Below are 16953 nucleotides of genomic sequence, written 5' to 3'. Positions count from 1 at the left end.
CTCTCTCTCTGGCTCTCTTCTCCACTGGCTCCTGATGGGGTAAGCAATAAAGCTTGTGCCGCAGAAGATTCCGGTTGCCCTGAGTGTGTTCTTACCAGGGGGAACAAAAGCGGCGGGCAACAACAAAAGGGGCTCTCCTCCTGCTCCTTACCGAGCCCCTCACTTGCCCAGCATGAGGGGTACCGTGGAAACCTGTGACTGCTGTCTTGTGCACTGTGGAAGAGAGGGAGGAGACCAGGTGTGGTGGTGCCCAGTGGCAGTCCCACAGAAGGGCTGAGGCAAGACAGGGAGCTGGAGGCCAGCCTGGGATCCATAGGAGACCCTGACAAAACAAACAACAGACAAAGACAAGAGAAGTGGTTAGGAGGGACAGAGGACTAGACATTGACAGACAGACAGACAGACACACACACACAGAGGTACGCACTCGTGCTTTTTAAGGTCTCAATATTACCTGACTGGCCTTGAGCAATCCTCCTGTCTCAGCCTCCTAGATAGCTGAGACCACTGAAGTATGTCACTATGTCTGGCAAATATCATAAACTGTGATAATTAGTTATTATCAAGATATTAGAATGAATAATTCTTTGTCAACTCTCATCTCTAATATTGGAAGTTAATGATACACACACACACACACACACACATATATACATACACTTGCCCTCATTAAAAAGGACTTATATGTAGTAATCATATATTCTTCATCAGTGGCTGGCAACTTGCTATATATTAGCATTAGTCTGGATGCTAAAGAAACAAACCCCGAGCCACTCCTCAACTGCCTTACTCGCAAGCTCTAGCAGGGGACTCGGTGTGCTGGTATTCTTTGGATACCCCGGGAGCAGTTTCTGGGTATAGCCAAATGACACGTAGGGAGCTAGGAGTTATAATCAGAGAAATAAGTGGACTCAGGCCCTTGAATTCAAAGTGGAACACACAGGGCTGGAGAGATGGCTCAGAGGTTAAGAGCACTGACTGTTCTTCCAGAGGCCCTGAGTTCAATTCCCAGCAACTACATGGTGGCTCACAACCATCTGTAATGGGATCCGATGCCCTCTTCTGTACTTATATAAATAAAATAAAAAAAAATCTTAAAAAACAAAGTGGAACCCACACTGGCTCTGTGTGTGAACACATGTTTTTATAATAACAGAAAATGCCTGTGTTACAGTCACACCTAGTCTAAGAAAGAGTGTAGCTGCTGCCTACTGCTTGGAGAAGGCTATCAAACCACAGCTTCCAGGAGGGAAGAAGCACTGTTCTAGTCACTGCAGCAGAGGGATGTGTCCCTACTGAAGGCTGAGTCTTAGTTGTAGTCTGAGGCGCTCGAACCGAAAGCAGGGTTAAAAGTAGCTGTCTCTACAAGGCGAAGAGGGGCTGTGTGTCCCCTGCCTTATTCTCCATGTCCAGAAGCAGCCAGCCTCAGAGACACACCTAACTACCTCACCAGACATGCACCTCAGCCTGTGCTCTCCTCCATGTGTGAAACATTCACACTCTCATTCTCTGCTCATGCAGCCGCAGCGTACAGGCAGATGGGTACTACTACTGACAGATCAGTAACTTGTACAAACTTCAGGCATGTTCCATAATGACTGTGGGATCTTTGCTTCCTTTTCTTCAAAGAATTCTGAGCCAGAAAGCTGTTCTAAGAGCCCTCCCCCAAGTCCAACAGTCTAAGAAGCCTCCATGATCTCTGAGAGCCTCTCCAAGCATCAAAGACAGCAAGCAGTTACAGATGCAACTGGACGCCAGCTGAATGTTTTTCTAAACATGAACTTGATCTGACTCAGCTGTGATAATGCCCCCCCCAACACTGTACCCTGGAAAGAAAGAAAATGGAAATGTCTAAGAAGCCCAGACAGATGGGGAGTTCAAAAGAGGAGGGTTACAGAGAGACCCTTCCACCCTCTTTTAAGGTCTCAGCAGTCCACAACTAGCCCAAACAGAGTGCCTACAAGCACCGTCCATTTAGATATTTTCCAGAAGATGTTAACTTCAAAAAGAATACCTCTCAGTGAACTCTGAAGGGAGCATCAAAATCAATACAACTTTCTGGAAAGCAACTGGCCAGTGTGCAACAAGATTCTTCACAAATACAGTCCATTTGGTTGAGAAATTGAACTCTGGGAAGCTACCGTCCTTGAAGAGGTATTTGATGTGCATAAAATTTACCAGACAAAAGACTCAGGAGTTCTGGAGAAAGGTTACACAACAACACTAATGACTTACTGATAAATGTACGCTTATAGGCAGGGTCTTATGTAGCCCAGGCTAGTCTTGAACCTCTGACCTTGCTATCTCTGCCTCATAAGTACTGGGCTTATGGGCATGCACGGATTCTTGGCGAGATGGGAAATGATACATATTGTGATACATGTTACACTACAGTTTAAAAAAAATCACTCCAGGAATTACAAACAAATCAGGAAACATTTTAGGTCGTGCTACAAGGTTTGTTTTGTATGCGAACAAAACATGCCCTTCCATGCCCTGGGATTATATGCATGTCTCACAATACATGGCTATAGTTCCTTTAAATGAAAAACAATATAAGTATTTAGGTGGCAGCTAGTTCTAAAGTCAATTATAAAATATTGAAACAGCTGTCAATAAACATCAAGATCCTCAGGAAAACTAGGAATGCAGTGTGATGTTAAGTGGGAAAAAGGAGAGAGCAGGAAAACCTTCTATCATGCGGGTCTCTGGTTTACGTGTGATAGAGGAGGACAGTGGGGGTGTGGATCAGCCAATGATGGAGCTGCTATTCAAACATGAGGACATGAATTTGAGTTCCAGTGCCCATATTAAAAAGCCAGGCACAGCAGTGTGTGCCTGTAGTCCCTGTGTTGAGAAAGGAGACTCCTTGGGGCTTTCAGATGGCTAAGATGATGGCTGTCTTAGATGAATGGGGAATCTTGGGGCACAGTGAGAATATGTCTTAAAACAACGAAATGTGGGACAGTTGGGTATGGTGGGCATGTCTTTGAACCCAGCAGTCGGGAGGTGAAAGCAGGTAGATCTCCAAAGTTTGAGACCAGCCTGATCTACATGGCAAGTTTCAGGGCAGCCATGAATATTGTGAGATCCTGTCTCAATGGTAAAATAAGGTGGAAAAGAAATTGGGGGAAGACTTTTAGTATCAGTCTCTGTCTTCCACATGCACATGTACACATAAATGTACATACAAACACACACACACACACACACACACATGCACACACAAGCAAAACATATTGAAAAGGCCAGCAGTACTTCTCTCTCCTAGATGGGACTTCCAAATTAAGCAACACTCTTGCAGAGTAGTAGGGAAGCCTTGGCAGACATTAACTCACTGTCCAAGAATCACCCGAAGAAGATGACCTCTACTTCATAGCTCGCCAGGGTTTTCTCTAAAGGAAACAGACAGCACGTCGAGTTTGTACAACCACCACAGCAGTTAGGTCAAATGTAAGATAGAAGTAGAAGTAGCCAGTGTTATCTAGTCGCCCCGCCCTAGCCAAAAGTATCAGGGGGCAACATGGCGCAAGGATCCTTAGTCCAAGGTGTGCAGGAGCCAGTGTTCCAGGTTTCAGAATATGTGAACATAGCTGCTGACATGGGGGGGGGGTTGGGGGTAAGCTAGTGGGACCCACATGGAATTGGTTGATGTCCGTGTGCATCCTGTAGGCACAGCCAGAAGGAAATGTATGTCACACTTTTAATGTGCCTGAATTTTGCCAATCACCTGGGGTTGAGTGTGATGTCCTATCAATTCTCAAAGTCATAGATACTGGGGCATTTCAGATTTCAAGATGAAGGCTGTTCAACCTCTACGGCCACCTGTCATCACTTTCTGTAGATTTCCAAGGCTGCTTCTCATCCATGCCTAATCCTAATGGAGCCAAAGCAGCCTGCGGAGATGAAAGAGCTAATGATATTACTAGGAAGAAGCCCTGGGAAAAGGCCATTTCTCATCTCTGGGAGACAAAGCAAAGATACAGGACAGACACTGGCGAGTCCCTAGTCCCATGAGCTCACAAACAACCACAGAGATATCTTAATGAGTGTCCGTCCTTGTTTGTGGTTATCATAAAATGGATCATCTAGTCCAAATAATATCGAAAGGAGAAACCCAGAAAATGGAAATGTTCTGGCAAACAGAGGAATAAAATATGCACAAACAGAGGAAGGCTGCAGAAGGGTAAATATAAACAACTGAATACAAAGCAGGGGCTGGACAGATAGCTGGGTGGGGAGAACACTTGCCTAGCATAAAGGAGGCCCTGAGTTCAATCCTCAGTCCTTCCAAAAGTAAGTGATGAAAACAAGAAACTCAATCACATAGAATTTACATTAACACACGGTTAATGACCTCTGTCTGTCTGTTTGTTTGAGACAGAGTCTTGCATTGCAGCGTTGGCTAGCCTGGAACTCTATGTAGACCAAGCTGGCCTTGAATTTTTGTGCCAGTCCTCCTGTCTCTGACTTCCACGTGTGGCAGTTAACAAGCATGAGCTACCCAAGCTGGCTTTAATATGATCCCTGGCCCACAGGTCCCAGGATCTAAGTAGTTACCCATAGTACTAATCCAAACTTTCATGACTATAAGTTGTGTTGATCAAGACGCTTTATTACAGATACAGAAGTTGACTCATAACGGAATAAGAGCTCCAGCCTGACAGTTCCTTGTTTCTTTTCTAAGCTAAGGACAAAGCACTGTTCTTTCCGAGAAGGAAGTAGTCCAGTGTACTCAGCTCACCACCAAGCTGCTGGCATCTCCGCTGTCAGGCAGAGCCTTAGTGAGTGGAAGTGCACATGTTGTCACGCCCATGCATGACTTACATCTCTGCCACCATGGCCACTTTGTTCATGAACCCATTGGGCAAGGACAGAGATGGCCATGGAAAGAGGTGTCCACAGAACAGTCACGCTGTCTACTTGATTACTGGACTCTACTCTGCTGAAGTCACCTTTTGGTGAGCATTTTTATGGGGCACAAGCATTCACCCATGCTTTTCCCACTCAAAGAAATCTATCCACATACTTCCTTGTCTTGATTATTTTTCAACGGCTGTAGAAAAATATTGTGACTAAGTCAAGTCAACTCATAAAAGAAAAAGGTTGAAATTTGGGACTCATAGCCGTAGAGGTTTATGACCCATAATGGTGAGGAGCAGACAGGTTCTGGAGCAGTACCTGAGAGCTTACACACTTATCAACAAGGTAGCAAGTACAAGAGGAAGAGGCAGGTAGATCTCCAAGTTTGAGGCCAGCCTACAGAGCTAGTTCCAGGATAGCCAGGACTACACAGAGAAACCCTGTTTCACACACACCACACACACACACACACACACACACACACACACACACAGACATACAGAGGGGAGGGGGGGGAAGAGAGAGGGGGGAGAGAGGGAGAGGGAGAGAATGTGTAAGTTGAAACCCAAAGCCCATCCTCAGTGACACACCTAATCCAACAAGGCCACACCTCCTAATCCTTTCCAAAGAGTTCCAACCACTGGGGACCAAGCATTCAAATATGTGAGCCTACAGAGGCCATTCTCAGTCAAACCACCACATTTCTCAAATGTCTTCCTCACCAATTTTCCAATCATGCTCTTTCCAAGTTCTTGACCATCCACCCAATCCACTGGTTACAGTCCAATCAGTAAAGAATTGCATATCTGGATATTCCTCCGTCCAAGCAAAATAGATAACTACATGCCCTCCCTTAAGTTTGATAAACATCAGGTAGTGAAGAGTTTCTATACAGGCAAGTAAAACAGATTAGAGATTTGGGGGGGGGGGGTGCTCTACATATTTTGTTTGTTTTGTTTATGGAGAAAAAAAATCTTGTTATGTGTAGCCTGCCTGGTCTTGATTCCAAGGTTTGGTGTCTTTTAAAAGTAATTTCATGAGAGGCCCACGCCTGGGCAGACAGAAGACATGGAGAGGTCTTGCTGTGTGAGCCAGCAGGCTGTACTACAATGAGCAAGTATGTGCTAGAGAGATGGGAAAGAGAAGTGGAGCACTTTATGCGCTATGAAGAGAGGAGGAACTGGGGATGCAATGGGGGTGAGGAACAGCCACTGCCACCTGAGGTCATGTGATGTCTAGGCACATGCTGCCTCCAAGGGTCATATGGCCCTAATGCAGCAAGGGTCTGTGGCAATGCCTGTACCCATGTTATCACCAAAGGCCATGCAGACCTCCATAGTCTGGGCTGCCACCTGAAGTATTGTTGTCTAAGGGCCTTGCTAAGCTGTTCCTGCCCCTCACTGCCACTGGCACCAGCAGTTATATAGGGAGTGGGGAGCTGGCCCTGGTGGCATGGGTGTGGGAAAGCTAGTCCTGGTGGCAGGGGTGTGGGAGAGCTGGAAGGTTTAAACAACTCAGTTACTACCCAGGCTCAGATCCAGGGCTTTGGGTTGGTCCACCCTGACATCTACCCCATCTGTACGCTGCTGGTGCTCATGAAGAGGCTGGCCCTGCCGATCCAAAGCTACAGGGTCACCATGACACAATGTAACAACAGGATACCCAAGAAGAGTCAGTGAGGCTCCAGTGTTGATGGTATATCAGAAGCCAACGGGCCTCCAACCAGACTAATGACTCATTTGCAAGTAAAGCTGTTAGGGCAAAACGGTGACACTGTGGGACACACGGACACATTGACACACTGACACACTGTAGCTTCCACAGAGCGATGGTTTGTTTTGTTTATTTGTTTGCTTGTTGTTCTTATTATTGTTTAATTTCTTTTGGGGGACAGAAATGAGGACTAGGGAATTAGTGGGATTTGTATACGTGTGTAAAATTCACAAGGAATCAATAAAAACTTATGTTAAAATTTTTTTTAAAAAGCCACTTTATAAACATCACAACAAAAGTCAGCAAGGTAATTTGAAGGCTGGATTTGAACAACAGTGAGGGAGCACAGGCCACAGGGAGAAGGTATGGGTACCTGGGATGGACTGGCTTGTCGTTATCCTTGGGAATTGCAGATACACTGTATTTACTGTATCGTTAGTAGCAATAGTGCTAGTTTTAAAATAGACGGGTATTTTTAAAGCCACTGCATGTTCACAGCCATATGTCAACCTTTCTTAAAAATGGGGGGAAAAAAAGACAGGTAAGACATTAGCATTCTGAATGCTTTTCCACTGATATGGTTCAAAGAAAAATGTATGTTAAAAGCCATGAAAATATCATTTTAGGTCTTCTGAGTCACTGCCATTTTTAAGCAGCCATTTTTGCCTTAAGTTTTTTTAACTTAAAATGACTGAGATGATAGTGCCAAATCACCACTGTGAGACACTAATTTGCTACATGGATTTGGGTAGTGCACAAAAAAATGTTCTGCTAGCAAGGATATGCTCAGTTGAACAAAAACATCTAAACTGGAAGGTATTTTCTTGAACCCATTAAAAGATTGAATATTTGGAAAGACTGCTACATCTTTCTGTCTATAAGACTAACCACAGAACTTAGAAATAAATTTCATCTTTATGGGAGTTATTTCTCAAAGCCAAATCTCATATTGGTCTCAAAGCCAAATCTCATATGGGACAAGTCGGTCAGGGTTTCTCTGCCCATACATATATTGAGAGTCCTCTCGAAACTCTTTTGTTGTTGTTGTTGTTTGGTTTTTTCTGTTTGTTTGTTTGTTTGTTTTTTCCGAGACAGGGTTTCTCTATATAGCCCTGGCTGTCCTGGAACTCACTCTGTAGATCAGGCTGGCCTCGAACTTAGAAATCCTCCTGCCTCTGCCTCCCGAGTGCTGGGATTAAAGGCGTGCGCCACCACTGCCCAGCTCGCCTCTCCAAACTTCTCAGACCAGTCACATTGCCCAGGTTCACCTGCCAACTCTACAGAAAGCCCCACCGAACAGATACGGACTTTGCCATCAGTAATAAACTTATGTCTAAAATGTAGATTCCCTAGAGTCTCAGGTGATCCCTAGCCCCGAGGCAAAAGCAATAGCATTTCATAGTCAGAGCAACTGACCATGGCTCAGTATGTCAACCTCTGTGCTTGGCATTCCCTCCGACTGAGGTTCTTAGTAAGACACAGGCTCAGAATCATCCGTTCTTCACGCCATGCTTGGCTAAGACATTTTTTCTTGCCCTAAATTACCAACCACATCTGTGAAGTCCACAAGGTTAAAGAAGAAAAAAAACAAAAACTGAACATTACTTAGTGATACTTGTAAAAGTTCAGGAAGGTGCACTTCATTCAGGAGTAGATGGTGGACCCCACTGCAGTAGAATTTTTCAATCAAGGTACGACTAGGCTCAACTCTGAAAGGTGCACAGCCAAGTAGGAATGCATTGCCAAGGTACAGGGTGACAGTCAGTAAAGGAAAAAAAAAATCACAAAGAGATCAAAAATCAGGAGGGGACTTCACTGAGCTCACAGAACTTTTGTTGCAGTTAGGTCATGAGACAGGGGGGCGGAGGGGATGGAGATGGTGGCAGAGCTGGGGGTGGGGCCGAGACTTCCTTGTTAAACTGATAAAACAGGTTTGTTTTTTTTTTTTAAAGATTTATTTATTTATTATATGTAAGTACACTGTAGCGGTCTTCAGACACTCCAGAAGAGGGCATCAGATTTCGTTACGGATGGTTGTGAGCCACCATGTGGTTGCTGGGATTTGAAGTCTGGACCTTAGGAAGAGCAGTCAGCGCTCTTAACCACTGAGCCATCTCGCCAGCCCTAAAACAGGTTTCTTGACTAAATCTGGATTTGATAAGAAGGCCCAGATAGGTCTGGGAGAGGGTTCATGCGTCGAACTGGAATCTGGCAAAGCAGAGTTTCTGTTGATAAACTGACTAACCTACAGACAAGCAACACAGCTGAGTAAAAAGAGATGTGTGCAGATCCCAAGGAGAGTCAGTCAGCCCAGCCAGGGGAGCCTAGCAGGAAAGGCCCTGTGAGAACCCCAATTTGCAGGAGGAAAAGACACAGAGATACAGCAGTGTGGCCAGCAAAGGCCATCCCAGGAATTTCCCTAAATACTGATAAACAGGTCAAATTCCTTGGCACAGGAAATCACCTCATACCAAAAACCAATTTCTAGCTAATGACTGAACTGTAAACAATGCTGTCCAAAATAAGAAAGTTCTGGAACAATGAGAGATTCTGGAGACTCAACCGAATTCACGTCAACATTTCTCACACGCAGCGCCTCAGGGTTTCCCCTCTTCATTTTACCACGCACAAATCTCAAACACCGACTGCAGGACTCAAAAAATAATGCATATGTCATTCCAAGTTAACACAAATATTTAGGAAACCAGAAACTAATTAATTTCATAGCCCCAGGGCACAATTTAGATGAACTCTGAATATGTTCCCATGTAATTGAGAGGAATTTTCATTGGCACATGATCAGTAGGAACCCAAATTATCCTGCCTTTTATAAGCAAATATTTGGCCAATTTAAAAGAATATCAAAGAACTGCTAGGACGCCAGGGATGAGGACAGGAAGGGCTTTCCTCACATCTGAATCCCAGCCTCTCATAGTTAACTGCTGCTGGTTTTTGTTCTCAGTATGGGCAAGCGTGCATGAAGCTGGTAATGACAGAGGGAGGCAAGATGCCCTACACAAGTGACCCATGGCTCCTGCCCTGTTACAAGCCTGAGTCGTCAGCAGATTCTAAACCGTACAGCTGCTCCAATGCTGGATAATGTCAGCAAGCAAACACATCTGCTATATAAGGCTTGGTAGGGATGAACAGGCAGCCTGTTGTCAATGGTACTTGCCTATATCCATAACTTTAAGGGCTTCTTGAATCTCTATGAAAGTCTATCCTGGGCAGCTCATTAGTATACTTGGAGGTGGAACGACAGGCAGGCAGGTTGAAATACTTGAGTTGTTTGCCCTGGGGGCAGCAGCAGTTCAGAGTAACTTCTGTTCTTACAGAGAATCTGAGTGCAGTTCCCAGCATCCACATCAGGAGGCTTGCAATCACTTAAAACTTCAGTTCCAAGAGACCCAACCATTTCTTCTGGACTCTGAGGGCACCTGAATTCATGCGTGCACATACACACAGAGGCACAAACATATATGTAGATAGAAATAATTTTCGAACCCAATTTTTCTAAAAGTTATTTTAACGTTGAAAAAATATTCTCCTAAAAGATTTGGTATTTTTGAGATGAGATCTCACTATGTTGCCTAAGCTGGCCTGGAACTCCCAAGTTCATGCATTTCTGCTTCTGTTGTCTTAGGTGCTGGGATTATACATATACAGGCATACACCACCACACCGGGCTCTCCCAGAAGATTTCTTACATGTACTCATCTTGATATATACATGTATATGATGTATACATGATATATAGACCATATGTGATGCAATTATATATGATTATATATGTATGTGTGTGTGTGTATATATATATATATATATATATAATTTAAATGACCAAGATAAAGATAGCTTATGTAGATACTGGGATGCTTTTTTACCTGGAGATTTTTTGTTCGATCTTGACTGTGTCAGGAGAGATTGTCGAGGCAGCAAAGGTGATGAAGGAAGAGACATAGAGACCCCTTTGGCCAAGCTCACACGATAGGTGTCCTCTGTTGTGGACAAACTGTTCACAGGAGAGTCACCACTGGAGGACAAGGCAGGCGTCTCTGAGCCAAAGTCACCTCCTGGAGTGGAAAGATGATATTTAGGTTATACCACTCGTGACAAGTTGATAAGACTTTAATTTCCAAGAGCTACATTCTTAGAATATAATTCCCATATACCAGACATACTTCTTTAAACGACTTCTCCTGATCACTCTTGAACTCCATTGCCTGCAGGGGAACTCAAGCTTTACCACAGGAGCATGAGACAACTCTGCCAGGAGGCCTTCTGTCCTACTCAACTGCCACACAAAGTCCAAAGCCAGGAACTCTCTGGACTTCCAGCCCAAGTCTGCTTCCTCCAATATGGGAATCCCAATGGAAGACCTGGACTGCACCCACAGGGCTTCCTGGCCTCACTTTTCTCTTTTCAGATCCCACCTACTCTTCCCTCACTGAACCCCAGCCAACCCCAACCCATCACAGCGCTCAATTCTGAGCAGGTTCCCCTAGGATCTGACCCCCAAAGGAACCTGGGAACAAACTAGCACACCATTATGAAATCAAACTTTCAAGAATAAGCAGATCCTCCAACATATAGGATGCACCTATAGTGTACAAAGGATACAGGGATACAGGATGTACCTATAGTGTACAAAGGATACAGGGATACAGGATGCAATTATAGTATACAAAGAATACAGGGATACAGGCCTCTCCAACATAGAGGATGCAATCATAGTGTACAAAGAATACAGGGACACAGGCCTCGGCAGGGACAAGCCTCTTAGAGAAGAAGCGTGGCTGGTTACATGCACTCAGATGGTACACTTTCCTCCTACCTGCCCCTCCCCCAACTCGGCCGCCCCACCCCAAGTCACATTCCTCAGAATGCACCAAGAAGCAACCAAGGACAGCAAAGAAACTTGAGTCATCACTCCATAGATTACAAACCATCTTCAAAGTTCTAAATTATAGACAGTAGAATTCAGAGGAGACATGTAAGTTTTCCATAAGCAAAACCTGTCTGTCTGACAAAGACTCCTTCCAACTATTCTTTGTCATGACTTCCTGGCTACAAAAGAAACCCATGTGCCACCCTTGGGGGTGGGGGGATGAACCCTCTGAGATGTCTAGCCAGGCAGGCACTCATTCCCCCCCCCCCCAGATCTCTGTGCATAAGGCCAGAAAGGGATGTGACCCAAACCGCCATTATTCATGCTGTGCTGCTGTGCTGGCTTTTCACATGGGAAGGGCTGTTAACCCTGCCCCAGACTGGGGGAACACACTGAAGCCTTGGCTTCCCAAGCAACTCAAAAGTGACAGAGCTGTCAACAGCAAAGCTGTGGGCAAGCAGGCAGAGCCAGCAAAGACTCTTCAGCCTCACCTGGGCCAACTACACTCGAGGCATTTCAATAAACCTGAGACGCTAATGAGTTATCACGAATTGCCCAGGTCGCTCATTTGAAGGAAGGAAGAAATGCACAATTACTAAACAGCCCTCACTAGAATAACAAACACACTAAAGGCAGGTGGCCAAGGCATTCTACCCCTAAGGGCAGAGGGTAAACCCTAAGTGGGGAGGGTAAACAGGAGTTAGTAGAGGCCCTTTATACTGTCCAGGTGAACAGGAGAGGTTCCTGCCTTGGATGTTACACCCCCTGGACTCTTGCCGATACCACCTCTTGAGATCTGTAGCCAGTGCATGAGGCACCCTGACAACCACTTCTGTGGCTGCCAATGAAAGGCAGAGCCAAGGCTACAACCAGAGCACATCTCCCAGTGGGGCTGTATGCTTATACTCAGAAGAGATTCATGAGAGTTTTGGGCACTTACTCTCTCCGTCTCACAACTAGTCCCATGACCAGATCCTACTACCATTTGGTTCTAAAGCAGATACAGTGCCTACAAGATTTAGGCAACAGGAGTCGGACAAGAACATATAAGTAGTTACACACACACACACACACACACACACACACACACACAGAGTTACTGAGGATGGCGGAGCTGCAGGCAAGGCTGATTTTCCATGTGTTTGAAGAGAGCTATGTGGCCTCATGTACTACCTAAGTCATAGACTCGGTCTGTAAATGGCAGCGAGGTGGCCCGCTAGGCCATAAGGAATAGCCTCCCTACCCACTCGGAAAGATCTCTGACCTACACGTGCAAACCTAGACTTCCAGTCCCTTCCTTTCAATTGGAACACAAAGCAATGGAAATACACACACCATTGCCAGGAACTGCTAAAAAATTCAGCGTGCTCCTGAGAAAAGAGTTGCTGTCTCAGAGACAGAGACAGAGTCCTCTAACACGGAACAAGAGAAATCAGGGGCTGGAGTGCAGATTTACAGCATTTTCCAATCACAAATCCTGCCCGTAAACTTTGTTTGTATCGAGCACAGCAAATATTTTCATTAACTGCAAGTCTGTAAGGCAGAGCCTCCAAGGCATGCGGCAGCCATGAGGACCCTCAGCCTTGGGACCAGCTGGGCTCCAGCTCTTTGATTTTATGTAGGCTGCAATAAAAATGGGACTTAGAGATGGGGTTCGGGGGGGGGGGGCGCTTCCATTCCAGCTTTGACTTTGCCATCTCCTGACGGTATCTGTCCCAAACATGCTGTTCTGTTTGGCTTCCCAGAAACAATTAAACTTCCAGCTTCCTTTTATAGGGAAAGCCCAAGGCAGAGAGAGCAGCTCTATGGAAGATCAGGAGGCACCGAGTACCAAGTGGGAGATGAGCCTGCTCAGAGGCTGGACAGCATCCTGGAGTCCTAGAGCTTTAACTTTAACAGCACAGAGCAGCAGGTTAAGGTCCAAGGCAGCCCAGAGCATCTCATGACACCAGAGGCCAAGAGTAGAACTGTGGTAGGGGCACACACATGAATGATGATGGGGTGTTCAGAGCAGCGAGGCATCAGAAATCCCCGGCTCCCTCAACATTCCTCAGCAGATGCTGAAAAGGGTTTCAGAAGAATTAAGGTTGTTTCACGGCAGCAGCCAGCGTGACTGGGGCATTTCTTTTGGCCTTGAGTAGACGTTGTTTTAACTGTCATCTCTTTTATTCCTCATTCCAATTAAGTACTAGGAAGCACATGTCAATCACGCTTCCTGTTGCGGCAGCAGAAAGGCCCAGACTGGGCAGGACAGTGCGTCCTCCCCAGGGTACACAAGCCATGTTATCAAGGACCAGGATTTGCCAGGCTCCCCTCCAACGCTGGCAGGTGCTTCCCATGGAACATTTAAACCCCAGAGAGAATCGCATCACCCAGCATGAGTCCATCTCAGAGAGTCCCCTGATCCAAGCACCCCTCCCATAGGCTAGAAAGCAGAGCAGCATTAACTGGGAGGACAGAGGGAGCAGCTGGAACCTTCACCCAACCAGCAGCCGTCTCAGATCCTAACACACTCTGCAGTTGTTATAAGGATGTTGGGAAGAATGGAGAATCCCCAAAGAAACACATCCTAAATGAGCTAAATATGTAAGGAGCAATCACACTTTTCCTGTAAAAGGGGCCGATCGTATCTCAGGCTCTGTTAGTTATATACAGTCTACACACACACACACACACACACACACACACACACCTTTTCCTACTTTAAAATCACCAATTTCCTACATTCTAAAAATAAAAGATCAGGAAGGACATGGGGGATAAATGGATGTTTGTAAGGTCTTCTGTATTTATAATAAATCAAAATTAAAATACACACATAATAAAGTATAAGAGTGAAAGCCGTACGTAAAAGATAACGGACTCACCAAAGAGAATAAGACATCTAATAAATCCGTGTAAATCAGCAAAAATGGCTTTTGACAATAGTTCTGTATTTAACACACACACCCCACACACACTCCTAAAGACTTTGAATTTAAATTCATAATGGAAGAAAAAAAATGTGAATCTAGGAGACGAACATTTAAAGGTGGCCACGCAGAATGGCAGTCAGCCCTGCAGATTAAAGTACATGGACCGCAGGATTAGAGACGGCTTTCAAAGGAGGGCAGAGAAGGCAGGTGGATGAAAGCAAAGCCTATTTGAGAACGGGTGGCCCTGAGAGTGGCAAGGGTGAGCTCACACATTCAGGTAAATAGGTCTACAGAGGCAGGAAATAAGATTTCCATTTATCGTGCCATAAAGTGGCCAGGGAAGGCGGGGCTGGAGGTTTAGAATAGAAAGATGTTCTGTTTATCCAGCTCCGGAAAACGGGACTCGGGTGATACATTTAACTAGGGCATTAGATGTATTACGGCATCTTATGTGGTTCCCGCCTCTGGGCGCACTGCTTTTTAAACATATTTTCCATCATAAGGTTTTATAACCACATAACTCATATATATTTACAGAAACCCAGCACGTTGGGAAAGATTTCCTCTGCAAGACCCAGTGTCTTTCTGGAACCTTGTAGAAGGCTCTCTCTGCAATGGAAAACACTTCAAAGCACCTTACACAATGCCCTGGCTTCTAGGCCCAGCCACTGAATATGCAGTGTACATTTTCAAAAAGAAAGAATAAGTGGACCTGTGTCGACAACTTCTCAAAACATATCCACACAATCATGACTAATTCTCAAACAGTACCACAGTACCATCATACACACACACACACACACACACACACACAGAGCTGATTCCCCAGGGTCCAAAAAGTACTAGCTAATGAGACAAGCCAGTCCACCTTCTCATTGTGGGGGTCAGCAAACGTCCTCACACTTCACGCTCTCTATCCTGAAACATAAACAGAATGTCATTTTCTCCCTGACTGTGCAAGCTTTTCCTTTAAAACAAGTCACCATGCAAGAGCTACAGTGCTTTTAAAAAATCTATGACCTCAGAAAACCCTCCATTCTCAGACTCTACAGAAGCATAAATGAAAGCAAATGCTCTCAGGGATGCAGGTAGGTCCCCAGACAGAGTGCTAGGAGCACCCCGCTCCCTCACTTTGTCTTCACAGCCTCCCTACCAAGCCGTTACTGTTCCTAGTTCTCTTCTAGACGAGAAGACCTAGAAGTAGACAGGAATAAGCAGCGTGCCTGAGGGCCTGAGGGCACCAGCCAGTGTCAACCGTGAACTCAGGCAACCGCATGTTGCCCATCTCCCTGGTGCCACTCCCCTTTTAGACTGCTGCTGAGATACTCTTTCAATATGACGTCATTCTGTGTACCCGATGGAGAAAACCAAAAATAGTGTGTATATATAGGTCTGCACGCAGTCCCAGGCCACCAGGAAGAAAGCTGTTCCCTCGTCTACTTTCCAGTTCTGTGCCGGCTGCTTAATTAGATCCAAGCACTCCCGAACGTTCCACTGGGGAGGTACCCGGGCCTCCTGATCATTAATTTACCTTCAGTCGCACCTTATGCTGCTGTCACACAAACCAAGAGCATCTGAAGCATAGGTGTTTAGTCATCAAGCACTCAAAATAGCGTCCTTCTCTTTCACCAGGACTGTACATTCATTAACTCTTGCAGCATATGGGCCTGCAGTTCCTGCAGGGAGCCTGGCCCAGAGGAAGAATAAAAATGTGGGTCAGCTGCCACCAACTGCAGCCTGGAAAGGTCTGTGGGATGCATGCAAATTCCTTAATCTACATTCAGCATCGCATAGATGTTTTCTGACCTCACAGACCTCCCCACTTCTTAGATGCCGAGGCTTTCAAGGCCTTGTAATGCTATATCTGATCAGGGCAGCGGCCCCACCTCCTCTGTTCAGGGAGGAGGCCAATTGCTGCTAGGGTAGCTGTCTCAACTACTGCAGCTCAAGTCATAGGCTTTAAGGTTCTCCCAAAGAGGGCAATGTAATGAACGCAACGTGTACCGGGGATTTCTCTCGCCACTGGAACAAGAAGCTGGTCAGGATCTGAGACGCTTGTGTTCTGATTTTTATAAAGGAAAGGAAAAAAGAAAATGAAAGAAAAGAAATGGCAGTTGGGAACGTTAGTGCATATCTGCAATCCCAACGCTCAGAAGGCTGAGGTAAGAAGCCAGAGGTCAAGGCAAACATGGGGAAAAATAAAAAGACAAGCAGGAGAGAAAGGGAAAGAAGAAAAACCATAGGAAATGACCCTGCAAACCAAGTTTTCAGTATTTGAAAATGTATGTTTCCTGGGGGTGTATGTGTATATACCGATGTTCATGTCATATGTATATACAACTCTGTGTGTGCTGTGTACATGTCAACACGCCTACTGTTTGGGAACGGAGGATCTCTGGAGTTTGTATCAGGCCTGCCTCTGCAAATAGGATGTAAACAACTGGGAGAATGGGCAGAGGTTAATCCTTACATATGGCTCACACCCTCTATGTGCATGTGTGATGTAAATATTTACATTTATACTCCCAAGGATAGAGCTATGTGTATATGTGAAGGGTTTTGAGTTAAGTGGGC

General features: G+C 45.4%; 1 protein-coding gene across 4 annotated transcripts in view; it reads right to left on the bottom strand.

Moving 5' to 3' along the window:
* Positions 1–16953, bottom strand: part of Tanc1 (tetratricopeptide repeat, ankyrin repeat and coiled-coil containing 1) — a 236819-nt gene that overhangs the window by 112414 nt on the left and 107452 nt on the right. For 2 of the 4 annotated variants that reach the window (XM_029469399.1, XM_029469408.1), the window contains exons 4-5: positions 10461–10649; positions 152–322 (exon numbers count right to left, since the gene is read on the bottom strand). In XM_029469399.1, the coding sequence (XP_029325259.1) occupies positions 152–322; positions 10461–10649 (360 nt within the window). The remainder of the gene's footprint in view (positions 1–151; positions 323–10460; positions 10650–16953) is intronic. The other 2 variants (XM_021177906.1, XM_021177913.2) reach the window with 1 other exon arrangement.

The sequence above is a fragment of the Mus caroli genome, chromosome 2 (assembly GCF_900094665.2).
Source record: "Mus caroli chromosome 2, CAROLI_EIJ_v1.1, whole genome shotgun sequence".
NCBI lineage: Eukaryota > Metazoa > Chordata > Mammalia > Rodentia > Muridae > Mus > Mus caroli.
This window is presented reverse-complemented; position numbering and strand designations above follow the sequence as displayed.